General features: G+C 34.2%; 1 protein-coding gene and 1 non-coding gene across 2 annotated transcripts; both read right to left on the bottom strand.

Moving 5' to 3' along the window:
- Positions 1-6: 6 nt before the first annotated feature.
- LOC145557689 (uncharacterized) lies at positions 7-648 on the bottom strand. Its single transcript, XM_081618865.1, has one exon. The coding sequence runs from the start codon at positions 646-648 to the stop codon at positions 7-9; it is 642 nt and encodes a 213-aa protein (XP_081474991.1).
- A 3,580-nt stretch (positions 649-4,228) lies between these two features.
- TRNAW-CCA (transfer RNA tryptophan (anticodon CCA)) lies at positions 4,229-4,302 on the bottom strand. The gene has a single exon. It is a non-coding gene; the product is annotated as a tRNA-Trp (tRNA).
- Between the last annotated feature and the right edge of the window lie 19,052 nt (positions 4,303-23,354).

The raw sequence follows: 23,354 nt of genomic DNA, 5'->3' as shown, positions 1-23,354 counted from the left end.
GCCCAGCTATCGATCACGCCATTGTCGATTAGCTAGAAACCTGTCCAATCGCTCTTGCACATTTTCCACTCCGCCTCTATTATTCGACCACGTAAAATTGTGGCCAATGTAGCCAAGATCTTCAAGTTGACAGTATGCCACCGCATCCCTAAAGATGCCAGCTTCGTCACAATTGAAGGCACGTCCTCCAGATTTCTCACTTGATTGGAGCATGAGATTAAAGTCTCCCCCGCATAACCAAGGCAACATATTATCATCTCCCAGCTTCTTTAATAGCAAACCTTTTTTAAGCTTCAGCTCGTCTTCAGGGTGCCCATACAAACCAGAAAATCTCCAATTTCCATGTTGAGTGGATGTAACTTCCACATCAATATGGTTTTGAGAGTAGGAGTTTACAATTATATTCACCGAGTTCCTCCACATAAGAGCTAGACCCCCTTTCCTCCTCCTCCCTTCCCCTTCACAATCAACAACAAAGGCACAATCGAATTTGGTTTTTAATTTTATTTTATCAAACTCAAACGCTTTTAACTTCGTCTCTGAAAGAAACACAATTTGAGGGCATTCTAGAAACAAGATGTGTTTCAAGGCATTAATTGCAGGAGTGCCCCCCAATCCCCTACAATTCCACGAAATGATGTAACTCATTGTTCACCAAGAGCCCGAGAGGTGGGGCTCGCCACACTGTTATTTGAGTTCAACATCGATTTTTTCTTTTTATTCTTCATCTCCTTACTTTCCTTTCCATCAACTCCTTCATCCTCCACGCCTTTTCTTTTATCCCCAATGATACTCTTACCGCTTCCCATACTATGGTCAACATCTCGCACAATTCTCTTCCAATGCTTGAGCTTCGGGTCCTCAATTTGACTCATACTTTCAGCACCTGCTGTCAGGCTACTCACATTCTCAATCTCCTCACCACTCGTGAAAGTGAAGAGCTCTCTAGGGCCAGAGCAATCAGCTTTATCACCTCCTCCACTAGAGTTCAAGTCAACATTGTCAAGTTTATCCAACACATCATTCACCTGTTTGGAATTGTCTGCCTTCAATACTTTGTCTTTTTTCGGCTTTGTGACAAAGAGGGGTCTTGCACAGCTTCCTGCTTTCCCATTCCCATCTTCCTTCACACTCACATTAAGCTTCCAAGGCGATGCTTTTAACCAATCCCCATACAGCATTGACTGTTCCTCTACCTCACTTTGATCATCACAGTCCTTGAAACCATGTCCCATCAGTCCGCAAGAGAAGCAGAACAACGGGGGTTTCTCATATTTCACCTCAAAAGCTTCTTCTAACCCCCGTCGTAACTTTAAGCGAACATACTTAAACAGAGGCATGCGCACATCAACTAGGACACGGAGCCTAATAGATTTGTCAATTCCCACTCTCGCTGCTGCATCCATCTTAACAAACACCCCAAGCTTATTACCAATTTTCTCTACATTTTCAATGTTTAATCTCCCTTTGAGGGGGAGATTATAGACCCTAATCCACATGGGCAGAAAATGCAATTCAATTTCAGAGGGTTTCATCGAATCAGAAATTTCTCCAAGGAGTAAAGCATGTCTATCGAAGTGCCAGGGTTGTTCGTCAATTACTCTTTGTTTGTCTTTCCAGTGAAAAAATTGGAATAAGAATTGATTTTTTCCAATATTAGATATGTCTACTCCATGTTTAGGTTGCCAAACCCCTTTCATAGTCTCAATAAAAGCATTAGCATTGATTTTACGATTAGTCCAGAGTTTACCTACCAAAGCAAGTTCAATACGCGTGTCATCATCATCTTCTCCACTATCGTTCCAGTCAATTGCTTCATCAGGGTCATCAAGAATCGGAGGGTCCTTCCTGCTATCATCGCCCCCCTCCTTCTCCTTCAATGCAAGAGACGTTTGTTCTGGCATCACTATTGTGAGAAAATATTGCGAATTTCAAGAGAATCAAACAAATAAATTAAAGAAAACTCGATCTAAAATCGAGAAAAGCCTTGAAAACCAGGAAAACCTAGCTAAAAAAGCTAGAACACACCCTCCCAAGGCTAAACCTAGAGGGAACCAAAATTACTCACCTCCACTAGTCAAAAACTCAATTTAAAGTGTGGTTAACTTACTATTCAGTTACTAAACAATTACAGAAAGTGGGGTTGTTGGGTTTGTTTATGCGTTGTTTAGGGGTGGGGGTGTAGGAATAGATAGCTACACTAGAATCTAGGGGTATATAAATCACAAATGCGAAACCAATATAACTGATTTACAATGAACCTTAGACTTTTTTCTCTTTTAACAATCTACTCAATTATCTACCAATTTTTTATAGTTCAGAAAATCACTAATAAAATACAGGTTTGAATCTTAACAACAACGTATATTAATAGATAGAGATAAAGAATCAGAATAGCATACAAAATTTTTTTACTCCGTATTTAATGTAAAATATTAAATAGATAGAGATTAATCTCATTTAAATTTTTATACAGAATTGAAACTCACACTGTCAAGTGCAAATGCAGGAAGTAAAGAATATACCATCAGCATTATTACAAACGATATAACATAGATAAAAAGGGCTAAACCATTAATCGATCAAGCTTAATACGAAAACAAGTTTGAACTAAACTCATGCTAAACACAACTAAAGATAATTAGGTAAGTGTCCGAAACTACTTTTTATCAAGATTGGCCTAGAATTTGACACTAGTGATTGGGTCCAATTACTTGTCCAAGAGTTGGAAAATGGCTAAATCTACTCCAACATACTTCCTCCGTTCTATTAAGAGTATAGCCAATAGTTGCGCATTTTGGGTGGGTATAAAGAGAGAGAAAAATAAATAAAGCTTAAAAAATGAAAAAGTTGTACTTTTGGTGAGAAATGGCCATGACCATTTGTTGAGTGTGGGCATTTAGTGGCATTTCGCCACTTGTCCAATACAGAGCATATCCAATTGATGCCCAAGCTAAAGGTCGTCATCATTTTTTTTATTACTTTCTCTCTCTTCTACTTCATTTATGCCCAACTCTCATGCCCATACACTCACATTGGTTGCTCTCCAATTTTGTGGACATTGATTCTCCTTTCCTTCCATTTTCCACGTGAGCCCTCGTCAATTAAAAAAAAAAAAAAAAAAAACTAAACCACCTCTCTTTGTTGGACAAGTAGCAAAATGCTACTAAAATATCCACACTCAACAAATGGTCATGAGCCATTTCTCACCAAAAGTACAACTTTTTCATTTTTTAAGCTTTATTTATTTTTCTCTCTTCATGCCCATCCAAAATGAGCAACCATTGGCTATACTCTAATATTGCAACAACAATAAAATTATGCATCCTAAAGCACAATTTATATGCTAAATATCTATAATTGTGTAAGAGTAAAAATTATAAAAAAAAAAAATTGATATTGTGAAAGTATTTTACGAGACGAATCCAACAAGATCTCACATGACAATATTTTGCTTAATGTATAAATTATAATATATGGTCAAATAAGAGTGATGAATAGTGCAAAAAGTTCATTGTTGCAATATTAATAGAACGGAGCAAATATACTACTAGCATGTAGGGGTGAGAATAGCATGGTACCTTGTAAAATCTCAAGACCCAAAACCAGACTTGTTGCAACAGGTTTCTAAAAATAGGAACCCGAATTGGAACCTTTTCACAGTTTCGGTTTCTGAACAGGGTACCATGTCTTTCAAATTAAGCTTAATAGTTAGTTGATAAATTATTACAAAATTTTTTTTTAAAAAAGGATGTTCACAACAAAACTTACAACTATAATACTGTACTACAAATATAACAAACCAACACTGATTGTCTAAAATATTTGATATAATATTGATTGTCTAGAATATTTGATTTAATATTACAAATACTTAGGGCATGTCCTCATTGACTGAACTGAGCCGAACTAGACTTATTAGAGCTGAACTGAACTTGAACTGAATATTTTATGAGAGAAGGAAATTAAGATAAGAACTGAACTAAACTGAACTAAAATTAATTGTATATATGAGAACAAGCCCTTATATTAATGCCCACTACTAGAAAACAAGTCATATCCGACAGAATCACCCTGTTTTTCCATTTTTGATACGAATTTGCGACTACTTTGATCCTCACTAATTCCCCTTTTTCTTATTGTTGGATATTTTAATAAAAATAATTAGTATAATTCGATTTTAATTTAATGTGTTCAAGTATTAAATGTATGACTTAAATAATGGAATCACGCTCTGTAGGATTTGAACCTACGACATCAGGTTTTGGAGACCTACGTTCTACCGAACTGAACTAAGAGCGCTTTCTTATCACAATAGAAAAGAAAGATTGGAAAGAATGGTTTTTTTATAACTCCAAACTATATCTACATCCTATATGCATAAATTATCTACCATATAGAGTATCATAAAATAAAAAAATAAAAAAAGATTACGTATTTTTGATTTTAATCAAAATTTCAATTAATCCCTCCTTACTTCTCATAGTAAAAGTCATTAGGTAGGGATGACAGGATTTGAACCCGTGACATTTTGTACCCAAAACAAACACGCTACCAAGCTGCGCTGCATCCCGTTCAATTCAATTCGTTTTTATAGTGTAATTGTAAAGAATCATTGCCTTGTTTTCCACATTCTTTTTTCCATAAAAAGAAAATATAGAATTTTTTTTGCTCGCCTATTTCCTCTTCTTTTCGGCCTCTTCTCATACTAAGGTATAATAGAAAGTATTTGTATATTATAACCTAACTTTAAAAAAAAAAAAAAAAAAAAAAAAAAAAAAAAAAAAAAAATTGTTGTAGGAATGCTCAGTTCGTAGATAAGGGACATGCTATTCTTTTTCTTAAAAAAATCTCTTTAAATTCTATTATTGGAAATTTTCATTTGACTTAGCTTAGGCAATATAAATCTTCATTTTCAATTATCGTATTATTTGCATATATTATGAGATTTGTAACTCCTAATATTAATTTGAAGGTTACTAAATCATTAAGTAGTTTGATTTTCAAAAATAACACTTTTGATTTGCTACAATCAATTTTAACGTTGCACTGATGACTTGTGATGGTTTTCATATTATTTGATTTTAATTACTCCCTTCGTTTTATTTTTTCAGTCCCATATACTATTTTGGGCTTTTCAAAATGATGTTCCCATGTTGAATATTTCCTAACGTTATTATAAGGTGAATAATTTTCATAATCCATGAACAATTAATCTAATTGGGTGTTTAAAGAATTAAATAATTTTGATTGGTTAATGTATGTGCTCGTGGATTGCTGACATAGCAAATTTTACAATAAAAATTTATAATAGGCGATTAATTATAGCCAATAACCATAAATAAAACAAGAAAAGACAAAACATTAATTACAAAGTTACAATCAAATTCCAAATTACTAAGATTCCTCCTTTTCTTATTTTAAGTGATTGATTCCAAAAAGAACTAACAAAGTGAAATGGAGGAGTACAAAATATTGAAGAGGAGTTTTTAAGGGAAATATTCAATGTCAAAAGTTAACGTTTGATTGGGGCCATGGGGGGTTACATAAGCAAATTGCTTGAAGTTGGTAGTGAGTTACTGCAGTGTGTAACGTACACATTTACTCTAATATTGTACACATTTACGTAGAATATTTCTTGGTTTTATATATACTTCCTCTGTATTCTTTTAGATGCAACACATCCTTTAGCACGGTAATTAAGAAAGGTGGGGTTTACATGATATAATAAACTTTAAAATAGGATGAGTGGTTGTTAGGAGTCTAATTTAGTTGGCCATGTGCTTTAAATAAGGAAAATAGTATAGTTTTTTCCAAAAGTAACTTTCCTTTTTATGAGAATTAGATAATACTTCCGGGTGCACTATTGCACCCGGGTAAACAAAAAAAGGTGGAAAGAACATATAGTGTTTGATAAAGAACATACCAATGTTTGACAAAGAACATACCTTTAATATGTTCTTTGAGTATGATCAGTGTGTTCTTTGAGTAAAATTATATGTTCTTTACATTATAACTTATGTTATTTAACATATGTTGATAAACATATATGTTTTTTTGGGTTTAATAATACAAAGTATGTTCTTTGAATTTGGCGTGTATGTTCTTTAAGGTCGTAGTGACGCCCAAATTCTATTTTTATTATCATATGTCATATTTAAATTACTTTTATTATCATATATTCTTTGAGTTTGATTAGTGTGTTATTTAGGTATTAACTATATGTACTTTACAATATAAATTATGTTCTTTTAACATATGGTATTTTGAAATTTGATATTGAAATCTTAAATTATTTTTAATTGAAAATAATATTAGAGTAAAAAAAACTAAATTATTATGGGAAGTTGAATTTTTTTTGGAGAGATAGAAAACTATTTTTTGGGGAAATGATATCTTTGGTAAGGATTTTTTAAGAGGTGATCAACATTGGCATGACTCGCATTCCAACCCGATCCGGCCCGAAATAGGGTGGGTTAGGGCAAACCTAAAAATGCATTTTTAGTTAAAACTCAAACCGGGTTAGAAAAAAGCCCGAAAACCCGCTACTTTTCTACGGTTTTGGGCACGAGAAATTATGATATGGCCCGGCCCTACTAGATTTTTTATCACCTCTAAATTTTTTCCGTTAATAATGTGTAATTTTTCAGAAAATTTAATTAAGTTTTTATCTCGTTCTTTTTATTATATCTTTATGTTCTTTGGTAATGCATGTTTTTGTCAAATACAAACATGTTCTTTATCAAATACATGTATGTTCTTTATGAAACACAGGATGTTCTTTCCGCCTTTTTTTTATTTATCCGGGTGTATGATGAGCATTGTACACCCGTGTGTATAAACCACGGATTATTCCTTTTATAGTGTGTTGCAAGTATTGTGACATTTCCTTTTTAGGGAAGTGTTGCAAGTAAAAGAAAAAGGAGAAATTATGTTTTTTTAGCATCAATTTTGACAATACACATTTTTATAAGGAAAAATTGCCCAAAATAATTCCACCTTTGGGTCGTCCGTCCAAAATAATCCCACATTTGGGTTATTTTTAAATAATCCGACCTTTATAGCTAATCCGCTTTCAATGGTCCCAAGTGACCTGAAACCGACTTAGTAGGTAAATTTTTTTTAAAGTTTAATTTACACGTGTCACCACATGATTGGTATAAAATATAAGTTTTAATTGTAATTTTTTTAAGAAATGATTATTAATAATTAACATTAATTAACTTATAAAAATAAAAATGAAAAAAAAAAAACTAATCCAGCCACCACACCGCCCCACAGCGACCCCAGCCACCTCACCGCCCCTACCACAACCCAGAAGAGGTCCAAAGCAGCCAGCCCCACCGCGACCACACCATAGACCTCCGACGTTGTTATCCGACCCTTCCTACCCCTTCGCCACTAATCCACCAAAACCATTAACGACATCAAGGTGTGCGAAGAGAAGAAGGGCCAAATTCAAGGCGTGGTAAGGGGATAAGGGACGAAATCGGGGCGTGGGTATGGGAGGTTGCCGGAAAGGGGCCGGAGAAGGGGAAGGGGGCTGAGATTGAGGGTATTCGAGGGTTTACAAGGTTTTTCGGCCATGTTCAGTTTAGGTTTTTGATGGTGGTGGGAGGGAGGTTGGTGGTTTGGGGGAGTGGGAGGAAGGACGTCGGCGCTGCGAGAGTGTTTCTAGGCGGTCGGTGGTGTGGGACAGGGGATTTCGGTAGCTTGGCCGGCGTTAACGGGCGGTAGGGAGGGTGGTTTTGGCTGGTGTGGGCTTTTTCAAAATAAGTAATTAATTTTTTCAATTTTTTCTTTTTAAAAAAAAAACTTTTCTTAATTTTATTTTTATTTTTTTGACCAACCGCAAGCCAACACGTGTTAAGTGACTTGTTATAATAGGTTAGGTGACCGGTTGGGACCATTGGGAGCGAATTGACTATAAAGGTCGGATTATTCAAAAATAGTCCAAAGGTGGGATTATTTTGAGTGGACGGCCCAAAGGTGGGATTATTCCAGGCAATTTTTCCTTTTTATTATAACAATCCCTCACATACTTGGATAATATACAAAAGTCGGGTATTTTGATTATAAATGCTTCTACTCCTTAATACGCATATTAGGGAGTGTATAAGTTGCAGTTTTATCATGGGGACAACGCTCCGTTTACTCCCTGCGTGTTGTAATGGAGGGCGTCAATCGTCTTGGGGAGAGCTGAAAGTGATCCCCGACTCACCCAACTAAAATTTTAGATTATTTTCAACTTTATATTTCATTATATTTTTCCCATTTTTTCCTTGTAGTATTTCCAACATTCTCAAAACGAATCATGGACCCTTCACCAACCACTTCCAATCCTAATGATTTTAACAAGCCTTTCAAATTTACCGGTGAGTTTTTCAAGCGTTGGACCAAGAAGGTGTTGTTTTACTTGAAACTCATGAAGGTAGTATGGATTTTGGACACCAAAAATTCTACTAAAAAAGATAACATCGGAATGAAACTCGAAGAGCTCGAGAATCACAATAAGGAAGTTTAGAAGTGGAAGAGCGACGAAGAAGGTTGTAGAAATTATTTACTCGATTGTTTGTCCGATGAACTCTATGACTACTTCTCTAATTTCTACACCAATGCAAGGAAGATATGGAAAGCTCTCCAACACAAATATGATACTGAAGAAGCCGGAGCCAAGAAGTTCGCTTGTAGCAAGTTCTTGAATTTCAAAATGGAGAATAACAAGTCTCTGGTGGCACAAGCTCAAGAGCTTCAAAAATACGTCCACGATATTCAATCCGAAGGTATCATCGTGGATGAACAAATGCAAGTAGAGTCCATAATTGAAAAGTTACCACCATCATGCGGAGAATTTCAAAAGACCTTGAGACAGAAGCAAAATGACTTAAACGTAATCGATCTCATGACAAGGATACGTATTGAGGAAGAATCACTAGAGCGTGACAACGTGACAAAGAATGGTAATGGTGATTCTAGTAAGGTAAATTTTATCACTTTAAATGAGGAATCTCATAAAGGTCATAACAATGGTTAAAATGATACTCACTTTAACCTATGGGTAAAATTATTAAGAATAAAGGTCATGGCAAACATAACTATAATAGAAATTATAGTAATAAGCATAGGTCTAATAATAACGAAAATCAATATCACACCAACTCCTCCAATAATAAGATCAATTTAATAAACCTCAATGTTGGGTGTGTGGTAAGTATGGTCATATTGCTAAAAATTGTAGAAATAAGAAAAATGGACCTACTTCTCAAGCTAATATGGTAGAGGAACCTCTTGTAGCCATGATTAATGAAATCAACATGGTTGATAACTATGAGGGTTGGTGGATTGATACCGGGGTTTCTAAACATGTTTGCCATGATAGAAATTGATTTAAAACTTATCACCCTACCAATGTCAAAAGAAAAGTCCTTAGGTTATTCTCACTCTACTAATGTTCTTGGTGTTGGTGATATTGAGCTTAAATTCACTTCTAGAAAAGTTTTGATCTTGAAGGATGTCCTCCATGCTCCTCATATTCGTAAAAATCTTGTTTCCGGTTATCTTCTCAACAATGCAGGCTCTGAACAAGTGACCAAATTCGACAGTTATACTATTACCAAGAATAATGTATTTGTTGGTAAAGGTTATGTTTGTGATGGTATGTTCAAATTGAATATTGAGATGAATAAAAGTACTATTAATTCCGTTTAAATTGTGAATTCTGTTAATGTTTGGCATGCTCGTTTATGTCATATTAATAGTAAATATATCAATAACATGAGCTATTTAGGCCTTATACCTAAAATAGTAAATAAATTTGAACAATGTAAAATTTGTAATATTACTAAAATTACAAAGAAGCCTCATCCTAAAGTTGAGAGACAGATATACTCAATTATTAGAACTTATACATACTAATATATGTGAGTTTGAAGTAGAGGTGATCAAAATTCGGGTTGGACCAGGCCTTAAAACATTGCCTCGTGCCCAAACCCACAAACAAGTAGTGTGCTTGTCGGGTCAAATTGGGTTTTTTGGGCTTTTCGGGCCGAGTTCGGGCTTTTTAACTAAAAATGCGTTTTTAAGCTTGCCCAAACCCGCCCTATTTTCGGGTCGGGCTAGCGGGTCGGGCCAATGTTGATCACCTCTAGTTTGAAGATATATTGACTAGAGGTGGACAAAGGTATTTTATTACTTTTATAGATGACTATTCACGTTTTACTTTTGTCTATTTGATGAAAAATAAAAGTGATGCTTTTGACCGCTTAACCACTTTAATAAAAGAGGTGGAAATCAATTTGAGCATAAAATTTTAAATATTTTGTAGTGATAGAGGACAAGAGTATGCTTCCTTAGGATTGATAGACCATATAAAATCCTTAGGAATTATACATGAAATTACTCCACCCTATTCACCGGAGTCTAATGGTGTAGCGGAACGTAAAAATAGGACTCTAATTACTTTGAGTAATGCTACGATAGTAAATTCCGGGGCTCCTAAAAAATCTTTGGGGAGAGGGCATATTAACCATAAATTATGTGTTGAATAGAATACCTCGTAAAAAGACTTTATTAACACCCTTTAAGTTAAGGAAAAGCCGTAAATTCAATCTTAGTTATTTTCATGTTTGGGGGTGTTTGACTTATATTCTAAAAACGGATCCTAAAATTCCTAAATTAGGCATCAAAGCAACTAGGTGTGCTTTTATTGGTTATGCTTACAATAGTAAGGCATATAGATTTTTAAACTTAGAAAATTATGTTGTGATTGAATCTTAGATGCAATTTTTCATGAAGATAAATTTCTTTTTACAAATAGTGGGGGTGATGTATCTACTAATTATGATCACGTTTTTAAAAGATCTAGTTTTACCAAAGCATTAGTTTTAGATGAACCTTCAAGAAGGAGTAAGAGGGGTAGGGTAGAAAAAGACTTTGGTCCTGATTTTCATTTGTATTCTATTTATAATTGTTTGTTTGATTTAGAAGATATTATTTTTAATATTGAAGATGAACCTAAATGTTTGGCCGAAGCTTTTTTCTCACCCGATGCAAATTTTTGGAGGGAAGTTAGTGATGAGTTAAAATCTTTAATATCTAATAAAACTTGGATTTTAACTTATTTGCCACCTGGTTGTAAAACAATAAGTTTTAAATGGGTATTTAGAAGAAAAATAAAGCCTCATGGTAGTATTGAAAAATTGAAAGTCATACAAGGATTTCTTCAAAAGGAAAATATAAACTTTTTTGATGCTTATTCTCCTGTTGCTAAAGTGTCTTCTCTTAGAACTTTAATTGCTATTTCTGATGTTCATAATCTTGTAATTCACCAAATGGATGTTAAAACTGCTTTTTTAAATGGAGTCTTAGATGAAGGAATTTATATGAAACAACCTAACCGGTTTGTTCAACCTGGGATGGAGGATATATAAAGTGTGTAAACTAACTAGGTCACTTTTTGGCCTTAAACAGCCCCTAAACAATGGCATAAGAAATTTGATGATTGTGTTAAAGCTAATGGTTTTTTGGCCAATGAAAGTGATAAGAGTATTTACTATAAACGTGAAGGTAATGATAGTATTGTTATTTGCTTATATGTTGATGATCTTCTTATTTTTGGTACTAACCTTTCCATTATTTCTAGTACCAAGAAAATTCTTTGTAATTATTTTGATATGAAGGATATGGGTGAAGCAAATGTGATATTGGGTATGAAAATTTATATGTGCTCAAATGGAATATTTCTTGATAAATCTCACTATGTTGAGAAAATGTTGAAAAATATAATTATGTTGATTGCAAACCTAAAAATAGTCCTTTGGATTCTCAAATTCAACTTTATCCGACCGTTAATAATTATGATGTTATTAATCAAAAGGAGTATGCTAAAATTATTGGTAGCTTAAGATATGATGCAGATACCACAAGGCCTGATATTAGCTATGTAGTTGGTATGTTAAGTCGTTTTACTAGTAGGCCTAGTCATGAGCATTGGTTTGCTATAGAACGTTTAATGTGTTATCTTAAGAAAATTGTTGACTATGATAATTTTTTTATAAAAGACATCCTGCAATAATTGAAGGTTTTTTTGATAATTATTGTAATTCTTTAGCCGAAGACACTATGTCTACCAGTGGATTTGTGTTTCTTAATAGGTGGTGGTGCAATCAGTTAGAGGTCAAAAAAGCAAACAATTATATCCCACTCTACCATGGAGGCCGAGTTAATAGCTTTGTCAAATGCTAGTGATGAATCAAATTGGCTATGAAATTTCTTACATGATATTCCTATGTGGGATAGACCAGTACCACCAGTATTTTTGCTCCAATGTGATAGCACTGCGGCTATTGGAAAAGTACATAGTATGTACTTGTAGGCATCGCTCGAAGTGCGCCTACTAAAAGCATGTTGTGAATATGCTTGGCAATCATAGAAAGTGGGAATTGACATATACGATTAGGGAAAAGGAAAGTAGGGAGCCGCCAACAAGTTTTTAAGGAACTTGTAAACCATTCACGGATCATTTAAGGCAACCACGAATAAAGGGACAACGAAGGCAACAACGATTGACCCGTGAAGGTTACACCCCATTCATAATCCATGAGATTACTAACTCCATATGGTTCGGAACCACGAAAGGAAGATCGGGGATGATGGTACGAAGTGAGTCATGGAGTCACATTCGCCCGTATTGGCCTCTACTCGACTCTTATAGTGAAAAGTGATTCCTGCGATCTCAAAGGCATACAAACAAAGATTCAATTTGCTCCAAACTATTATTAAGCTAAATTGGTTGAATATTAATGCAACATATAATTCTAAAATATTAGTGATCACTTGATTAAACAACAAGATTAAAAAGGAACCTAAACCGGTTGTCCAAATTATCTTATTAGGCGTGATTTTCAATTACATATTCCCTTTAACATGCAATATGGTGATCAATAAATAATAATAGAATAAACATTAATATTGGAAGCAATTCAACAATAATATCATTAGTCAAATAAAATATAAAATAACCTAATCATGATGCTAGCAATATTAAAATAAAATAAGAGTAATTAAATTAATTAATTACTCACATTCCACGCGTTCCTTTAAATTGCTACATCATGAATAAACTGTTAGTGACTTCAATAAAAATATAAAGCAAATTAAAACAATTAAATTAAATACAGATTTGATTTGATTTGTTCCAAACCCTCAGTTAATTATACCTTTCACGCCTTGGTTAAAGTATAGAACTTCAGGCATTGTATGGACTCCTTGGAGTGTTTAAAGGAAGGAATAGTAAAAGAATGGGGAGGCTAGTGTTTAGGCTAAAGAGGGAGAAGAGAACTATTTTGTGATCAAGCTTGTTGATGTTTTTTTTTTTGAAAAGGGGAGATATGACCTCTATTTATAAGGAAAAAAGAGGGGTCGAATCAAGAAAAGATAAGAATTCGAATCGGATAAAACTCTTGCGATAGACAGTAGTTTTTGCGGATTTTGTTTTTATCATATCTTTTGATCCAGAAATTGGAATAAGATGAATAAGATATTGTTGGAAAGATCTTGAAGTCTACTTTCTAACCCAATTAGAATCAGATTAAAATATTTTATAGAATAAAATATATGGCCTCAACAGTGAGACGGTGTCAGTTTTGGATAGAGTTTGACATTTTATTCATATCTTTTCCGTTATAGCTCGGAATTGATATTATAATATATAATTGGAAATATAATTTCAAGGGCTATCCAACCATATAAAATTTGGATAAAAACTATGAGGCACAAAAATAATATCTGTCTAAACGTCTTTCAATTCGAATAGAAATAGGATTTTCAAAAAGAAAAGTTTTATTCAATTTCAAACTCTTTAATCTTATCTTTTCAAAAAGGATAATTAAGATCTTTTAGAAACTTATAGAAGTTTCCAATTAATCCTAATTTGTTTAGGAATGGGATTAAATCATATGGACCCCCCACATGATCATTGGGTCGTAGGTAAGGTGGGATTAGGTTCGGTTTGGGCTCAGTTTAATATTTTGGTCATAACTAATTCGTTATAACTCGGATTTGGGCTTATAATATATCGTTGGAAAGCTCTTTTAAAGCCTCGTCCAATTATTCAATCATTGGACCCAGATTATGGACCAAAATAAACTATAATAAACGTTTTTATATAAAGGACACGAAATGAATGATTTTAAAGGACACGAAATGAATTATTTTGGGTTTAAAGGCACGAAAAGAGGAAAATAAGTTGTGGTTTGGGGAAATGGGCTAGGAATTGTATTGGTTTATGAAATGTATTGGGAATGAACATGGATTTAAGCACTCCAAAGATTAAATACTCAACCCGACCAATAATGGCGGTGAAAGGTTGTTCATCATCAGGTTTGGTTTTGGGGAGACATTTTTAGGTGTCTACAGTACTATAATGGGAAATCAAGAAATATATGAAGGATGCATGGGATTGTAAGAGAATATTTGTCCAATGGCACCATAAATGTTAACCATGTATGATCGGAAGATAATCTTGTCGATCAATTTACTGAAGCTCTAGCTAAAGACAAGATTTGTAAAGCATCGAGGGGGATGAGACTAATGCCTAAAAATAAAATAAGTCATATATGAGGATACCTTATTAGGGAAAAACGAATCATATGATGACTTGAGGACATGCCAATTATTTATGTACATATATTATTATTTTGTCCCTTCCTAAGGTGCAGCATGTATACTTGTGGTGTTGATGAGTTTGAGCAAAGTAATAAATAAATATTTAATTTGCTTTATATGATGGTTTGTATGGCTTTGCTCTTAATGAACCTATAGCCTATGTGGGCGGAATGCTTGACCACAAGAGTATTCTTGATAGGATCACCTATATGAGTATGTGTAGGGAATATTTCAAGCATCTCACACTTGGGCCCCAAAGTGATCATACACTTAAGCATGGTGGCGTTCAAATGGAAGGAAGGTAGAGTAAAAGAGTCGTCAACAAGTTTTAGGAACTTGTAAACCGTTCACGAGGTGAAGATTACACCCCTTCACGATCAATGAGATCGCAAACTCTATAGTGGTTTGGAACCATGACTGGATATTGGGGGTTAAGGTACAAATCCAACCTAAAAGAGATTGAACCTGCCTTCAAAATAGGTCTCTACTTTATTCTTCTCACATTCATGTGCGCTTTCTAACTAACATGCAATTAATAGATTAACCTTAAACCTGTTTAATCTATGTTGGTTGAATATTAATGCACAAACAAAACTATTATTGGCGATCACTTGAATTATAATCATATTAATCCTAAACAAGATTATTATTATCTTATTAAGCATGATTACAAGTACAAATTTCCTTTAAACATGCATAAAAGGCGTGATCAAACAATAACAATAATAATGTCAAGCAACATAATAATGATAATAATCATTATACTCATAATAATCATGTTAACAATAAAGCATAATATTAATAGCAAGATCCTAGGCATGATACTAACAAGATTAATAACAAATCCTAGCGTGTCACTAAGCATTAAAGATCAAAGCTTCATCCCTAACATGATATTAGGAAGCATCATAAACATACATGATGTTAGAAATCTTAGTTATTACCCTAAACATGATACTAGGAATCATAAAGACATCCTAACATGATATTAGGAATTAAAATAATTAAAGCATAATTTCTATATCAAAAGAATAACAATCAAATTTCTTACTTGGATGCCTCGTATCTCTTTCTTTCACGTCTAGGGAGAAGGCAACTACAAACTTGGCTAGGTGTGTCTAGAGCTAATGAATGTGGAATTTTGTAAGAGGGATGATTTAGAAAAAGAATAGAGAGAGAGAGAAAGCTTCTAGCTTTTAGAGAAAGAGAATAGAGAGAGATGATAGTTGAATGGTGATTCTGAATGAATGAAAATGGGGAGATACGACCCCTATTTATAGAAAAAATAGTTCGGAAACAAATCAAGTCCTATTCGGAATAAAATATCTCATGTCACCAACGACAGGAGTTAGTGCCAGACGGCTGACGAGAGGAAAAATAGGTCGATATCTAATCTTCTCTTGGTCAAACTAATTTATAAACACTTAAAAAAACCTAAATACGAGTATAGAGGCAAGTCAAGGGTCGAACCCAAAGGAACGACAATGTTAAAGCACTTTCAATTATGCGCCTAAGCTAGGTCGAAATCAAAGGTAAGATGTAACACTAACAACTAACAAAACAAGAAACCAAACAAATAAACACTAGGAACGAGGATCAACAAGTAATCATGTCAATAGAACCAACTTGAGAAGATCATCCCAATCAAAGGTTGTAAAGACTAATGATAAGAGCAATCAATTGGAATCAAAGAGTTATCTCCTAATTGTTAAGCTAGGGTTCACTATGAATAACAAACTAAAAGAATCACAATCAAAACCAATCGATAATTGCAATTCCTAAATAAATTGTTTGTGTCATTAGAAATTGCAATGCAATCTAGCATAATTCTCAAGGCCTTATCGAATTACACACATGCAAACTTCATTAATCACTTTAATCTCAACAATCAATCAACACAATTCCCAAATTAATGACAATTAATCAATCATACAAGTTTCACCCAATTCCTAGCCAAACAACTATTCAAGAATCATCATCTATCAACTAACAACTATGGAAATCAAGAATAAACAATATATCAAGAACAACTACACTAATCAAGCATCAAACATCAAAATTAAACCAAACAAACATGAAATTAAACAAAGTAATAAGGTGAGATAGAGTTAAGAATGCTCATTGATAATGGAGAAAATCTTCAACACAATTGTCACCCTTGTAATCTTCAATCTCTCAATCACCATTCAAATCCTTCACTTTCTCTCTCTAAAACTACTCTTAATCTAGAGAGAGGAACTCCTAATCTACCCTAATCCTCCTTAGAGGAGAGAGAAACTATTCTAATCTAAAGAATTTCATGTATGAAGAATAAAGAAGGTCGTACAATATATATACAAAAGGAAAAAATAATGAAATCGGAAGTTAAACCCAGAAACCCGTGCCCGCGGAGGAGAAAACCCCCAAGCTCGCGCCCGCGGCTGGAACCCGCGCCCTCGGGAAGTTTCCCTCTCGATTTGGGCAGTTTTGGACTGCAGCAACCCGCGCCCGCGGCGACAGACCCCGTGCCCGCGACGGCAGACCCCGCGCCCGCGGCCAGCCCACGGCTGTGCTGCTGGATGCGTGGTTACTCGTGCTGCGCGCAAGAGTGCTCGGGCTGTTGCGCTGCTAGGAGCTCGGGCTCGCTTCCTTGACGCTCGGGATCCCAACCTCGAAACTCGAGCTTGCGGAGCTTGCTTGGATTGGCTTTACTTGCGTGCTTGGCTTCCCTAACTTGGCTCCGTTAAATTCCTTGAATGCACTTTAGTTCCCTCCTTGATATTAAATCCGCGGGAACTCGACATACCTACAAAACAAGACAAAGAAACAGAGAAGCGAGAGAAATAGCCAAGAAATGAATAAAATAATTAAAAAAAAAAAAAAGCCATTAAAAGCACGCATTTCTCTAAACTAACACACAAACACGCAAGTCGAGCATTATTCCCTAAAAACACGACATAAATGACTAAAAACGAGCATAAAAATATAAAGAAAACATAGCCTAAAGGTGTCATAAATGGCACGGATCAACGACAGCTATTAGCGCCAGGCGACAGCCTTGTCGTCTTGCGCTAAGTCAGAAATCAAATGCGCTTTGTACGCGGAATCCTCTTCTTAATATGATTAAGCAGCAAATTTCGTGTTTATCAAATTAAAATCAGGTTTGTGATAAATCACTTATTTTATTCCAAATAAAACTCTTTAAAATATAATTATCAATCCTAATCTCATAGAATTTAAAAGAACCTTCTAGATTATTCTAGAAGATTAAAATCAATCCTAATAACTTTAGAAATAATAATAATTAATAGGTCCTCCTCTAGATCATTGGACCACATATAGAATTCATTTCGGGCCAAATTTAATTTAGGCCATAACTTCCTCATTATTCATCGGAATTGGGCTTATAATATATCGTTGGAAAGCTCTATTCTAGCCCAATCCAACTACACTATTATTGGACCCTTATCATGGACCAAACTAAAATGGGCTTGCTATTTTCATAAATAGAGTGTAAGAAGAAATATTTTCAAAAACAACAAGAGAGATATTTTAATAAAAACAACCATATCACTAGACTTTTCACACTTTCACTTCGTTCGATAATCAAATGACGTGAATGATATTCATCACTGGGTTTGGTTTTGGGGAGACACATTTGGGTGTCTATAGTATGGAAGTAAAACCGCTTCTATGAGGATGAGGGAACATTCTCTAAAGACACTTATGAATACCGAGATGGTGCAGATGGCCAAAAATGTGCAAACCTAGAAGCTTTAAAATACCTAAGGTATCATGTGTGTGAAGTTTCCAACGTGCCATTAAGTAGTTGAAGTTTCTAGGCTGTGCCACTTTGACTCTAGTACGTGGTAAACTGAAACACTAATTAGAGGTTTCAATGCGGAGCCAACTCTATTGTGCATGGTATATTGTGACGTTTATACAAGTAAGATATTTTTTGTTATAATAAGTGGGGGATTGTTGGATATTTTAACTAAAAATAATTAGTATTATTCGATTTTAATTTAATGTGTTCAAGTATTAAATTTAAAATATAAATCTTCATTTTCAATTATTTTATTATTTGCATATATTATGAGATTTGTAACTCCTAATATTAATTTGAAGGTTACTAAATCATTAAGTAGTTTGATTTTCAAAAATAACACTTTTGATTTTCTACAATCAATTTTAACGTTACATTGTTGACTTGTGATGGTCTCCTTATTATTTGGTTTTAATTACAAAATATTGAAGAGGAGTTTTTAAGGGAAATATTCAATGACAAAAGTTAACGTTTGATTGGGGGGTTATATAAGCAAATTGCTTGGAGTTGGTAGTGAGTTACCGCAGTGTGTAATGTACACATTGTAGGGAATAAATTTCAAGCGTTAATCCCCTAGCTTGAACCCCACTATGATCATAAACTAAAGTACGGTGGCATTCAAAGGGAAAGAAGATAGAGCAAAAGAGTCGCCAACAAGTTTTAGGAACTTGTAAACCGTTCACGAGGTGAAGGTTACACCCCTTAACGATCTAAGAGATCGTCAACTCCATAAGGTCTTAAACCAAATAAGGGTTCGGGGATGAAGGTACAAATTCAACCTAAAAGAGATTGAACCTGCCCTAATAATAGACCTCTATTTTATTCTGATCGTATTCATGTGCGCTTTCTGACTAACATGCAATCAATAGGTTAACCCTAAACCTGTTTAATCTATGTTGGTTGAATTTAATGCACAAATAAACTATTATTGGCGATCACTTGAAATTATAATCACATTAACCCTAAACAAGATTATTAATTATCTTATTAAGCGTGATTACAAATACAAATTCCCCTTAAACATGCATAAAAGGTGTGATCAAGCAATAACAAATAAATATATTAAGCAACATAATAAATAATCAAAATAATTGAAATGACAATCATAATTAATAATTATAATCATAATAATCATAAAGAAAATAATCATCTTCATAATCAAAACAATTATAAAAAATAATCATAAATCATGTTAAAACATAATAATAATAGCAAGATCCTAGGCATGATACTAGCAAGATTAATAACAAACCCTACCATGTCACTAAGCAATAAAAATCAAATATTTAACCCTAACATGATACTAACATGAATAAATATTAGGAAGAACATAGGAAGCATCATAGAAATCATTGTTGATATTAAAATTACCCTAGACATGATACTAGGAATCAAAATAACAATCTAAACATGATTTCTACATCATAACATCAATAAAACCATAAAAGTACTTACTTTGATGCCCGTACCTCTTTCTAATAACAAAATACACACGTTAGTAACTTCAAGGAAAATAATAATCAAACAATTAAATTAAATAACTAAAAGAGAGATTTGGGACCAAACCCTCAAAAATTAACACTAGAGGAAAAATAGCTATCCGTAACGGGCAAAAACGGCCCATTCGTAACGGGCAACAGGCGTTACGTATGCCACCGTTACGGATAGCCAATGTTATTCGTAACGGGCAATTTCCGTTACGACCCTCAAAAATTAACACTAGAGGAAAAATAGCTATCTGTAACGGGCAAAAACGGCCCATTCGTAACGAGCAACGGGCGTTACGTATGTCACCGTTACGGATAGCCAATGTTATTCGTAACGGGCAATTTCCGTTACGACCCTCAAAAATTAACACTAGAGGAAAAATAGCTATCCGTAACGGGCAAAAACGGCCCATTCGTAACGAGCAACGGGCGTTACGTATGTCACCGTTACGGATAGCCAATGTTATTCGTAACGGGCAATTTCCGTTACGAATAACCCGTTATTCGTAACATAACGGGCTTTTCAACTGCCCGTTACGAATAACGGGGTTATTCGTAACGGGCATTTCAACTGCCTGTTAAGAATACATTGAGCCCCAATTTAAAAAAAAAAAAATAATCCCAGCATAAATTGCTAGGTTGTCGGCATTTTTTTGCTTCGTTAATGCAAATTATTATTTATCCCAAAATTTATAATTAGTACATTTGGCCACAAATTTAATAAAAATTTACAAAGTTGTCGGCATTTAGCCCCAATTTGAAACAACAATTTCTTTTTTTCCTTAGAAGACTAGTAAAATTTACAAAGTTTGTGCTGCTCAAGTAGCAAAATAGAAAGTCGTTTTGAAGGTAAGTGCGAAGTAGTCTTCAATCTTAAGTTCTTCACATGTTTCTTCAGCAAGGGCAATGCAAATTGTGTTCATTTACTTTTCCTGGAATATTAGATGATAAAAGTCAGAACTCAAAAATTATATAAAAAACATGAACAAAAATAGAAATAGGAAACAAATATCATTGCGTAGGAAAAGCTTTTTCGAGCTAATTCAAGGTTGATTTTCCCCAATTATCACTTTAAAGCGTGATCGAAAGACACACAGAGAGTACTCTATTTGTCTATGAGAATTTATACCCCTAATCAGATTTTAACACAAATGTTTTGTAATTAGATTTTAACACAAACTTTCACACCGATTTTTTTTATCCTCATTTTTTTTTAAGAAAAAGGGACTTCATATTACTTAATTAAAACTAAACATAGAGCTTTACAGGAATCAGAGTAGTTGCTCCAAAATACATCCTTGCACAAGTCCAAAGCAAAATAATTCTTCTTGAGGTTCTGCTAGAAATTAAACAAGTTCCATTACAATTACTGTAAGACGGGGATATCATATCATGGTGTTTAGATGCAGCTTTCCTTATTGTATCCTCATTGTATAAACAATATTCAACAAAATAAATAACCAATATTCAACAAAATAAATAAACTGATAAACAAATTTGAAATATCATTCAAACTGAATACCTTAAAAATTGCAGCAGTAATTAGATAACAAAAGGCAAAATTAGATTAAAAGGAAAATCAACATCACCATACAAAGAAAAAACAAATCTAGTAAAAGCAAAGTCAGAAAAACAAGATTAAACTAAAAAAAAAAAATAATAAATAAAAAAATCAAAGATTTAAGGCAAAAAAAGCAAGAATTAAAACATAAATTTTAAAAAATAGCATGAAAATTCTAGAAATTGCCCCAACCATTATAGGGCGGGTGAAATAGAGCCCTCGATTGATAATCGAAATAGAACTCATTGGATCGACGTTAATGGAGATTACAAAAGAAATCAAAGAAGAACGAAATTGATAATTTGTCAAAACACCGACCATCAATTGAGTTGTCATTATTGCCATCTTAATTATCCCAAACAACACTAATCCAATCCCCATAATTCTTCATATCAACTCAGATCTTCAAAATCCAACAAAAGTTATCAAAAAAAACTTCACAAAATCCCAAATGTAAACTAAAAACTTCATAGTTCAAAAGGATAATTAAAAAAATCATACCTCAAAGAAGAAGATAAGATTCTTCTCGTCGTTGTTTTTAATCTCTAACATTATCAAGTGAAACTAAACAAATATCAACGAAGGAGATTGAGTGAGGAGAGAGAGAACGAGACAGAGAGAGAAGTGAAATAAGGGAGGAAGTGAAAGTTTGACGGGAATGACGGTTATGTGTTCAAACCCTAATACTCTAATATAATGGGCCTTCTTTTAGGGAATTCCGCCCCATCACAATTCACAGGTCTATTTGTATCGGGCAGTATTTTGCCGGATACGATTAATTGATTATTTGTAACGGACTATATTTGCCCGTTACAATTAAATGTATATTCGTAATGGGCATTATTTTGCCCGTTACAAATAGTTGTTATTTGTAACAGTCATATATATTGCCCGTTGCGAATAGTCTGTTTGTAACAGATTTTATTCTGCCCGTTACAAATGGGCCGTTACAAATGAAGTTTTTTCCACTAGTGTAAACCTTTCACGTCTAGGGCAAAGACAACTTTGAATATGGCTAGGTGTTTCTAGATCTTGCGAATGCGGAATTTTGTATGTAAAAGGCGAGTTTAGAAAAAGAGAGAGAGAGGAAGATGGTGAATGAGAAGAGAATGAGAGAATCGATGAATGAAAACTGGTTGTAGGTGTATATAATTGAAAACTGGTTGTTGATGAATGAAAACGGAGTTTTTACGACGTTATTTATAGACAAAATCAGCCAAAAAGATAAAATTATTAAAACAGAGTTTTGGCGCACCTAAAATAGAGCTGGCGCCAACGCCAGGCGCCAACATTAGCGCCAGGCGCCAATGCTAGCGCTAGGCGCCAGGCGCCAACGCCAGCCGTTAGGCGCTAACCCTGTTTTTGACGCGTTTTCTAAAATCAGATAAATTTTGCCGTACAGGAGGATAAAATCGTATCTTTCCTCAAAAATGCTCTTTGATTTTAATTAAAACTCTGAAAAGTCAACAAAAGTCAATTTATCAATGCTAATTGAATTATGAATGAAAAGAACCTTCTAGAAGAATCTAGAAGACTAAAACCATTCCTAATTGTATTAGGAATGATAAATCATAATAGGCCCTCCCCTAGATCATTGGGCCGCATATAAGGCTCAAATCGGGCCCAGTTTAGTAAATTGGCCATAACTTCCTCAATATTCATCGGAATTGGGCTTATAATATATCGTTGGAAAGCCCTTGTCAAGCCCCATCCAACTACACTACTATTGGACCCATATCATGGACCAACCAAACTGGATTGGCTGCTTTCTTAAAATAAGTTTTCAAAAACAGAGAGAAGAGAAAAGAAATTAAAACTATCCGCAACACTAAACTTT

Source organism: Chenopodium album, chromosome 9 (assembly GCF_948465745.1).
Source record: "Chenopodium album chromosome 9, dcCheAlbu1.1, whole genome shotgun sequence".
Lineage (NCBI taxonomy): Eukaryota > Viridiplantae > Streptophyta > Magnoliopsida > Caryophyllales > Amaranthaceae > Chenopodium > Chenopodium album.
The sequence above is the reverse complement of the archived record's forward strand: the minus strand, read 5'-3'. Positions and strand labels throughout refer to the sequence as shown.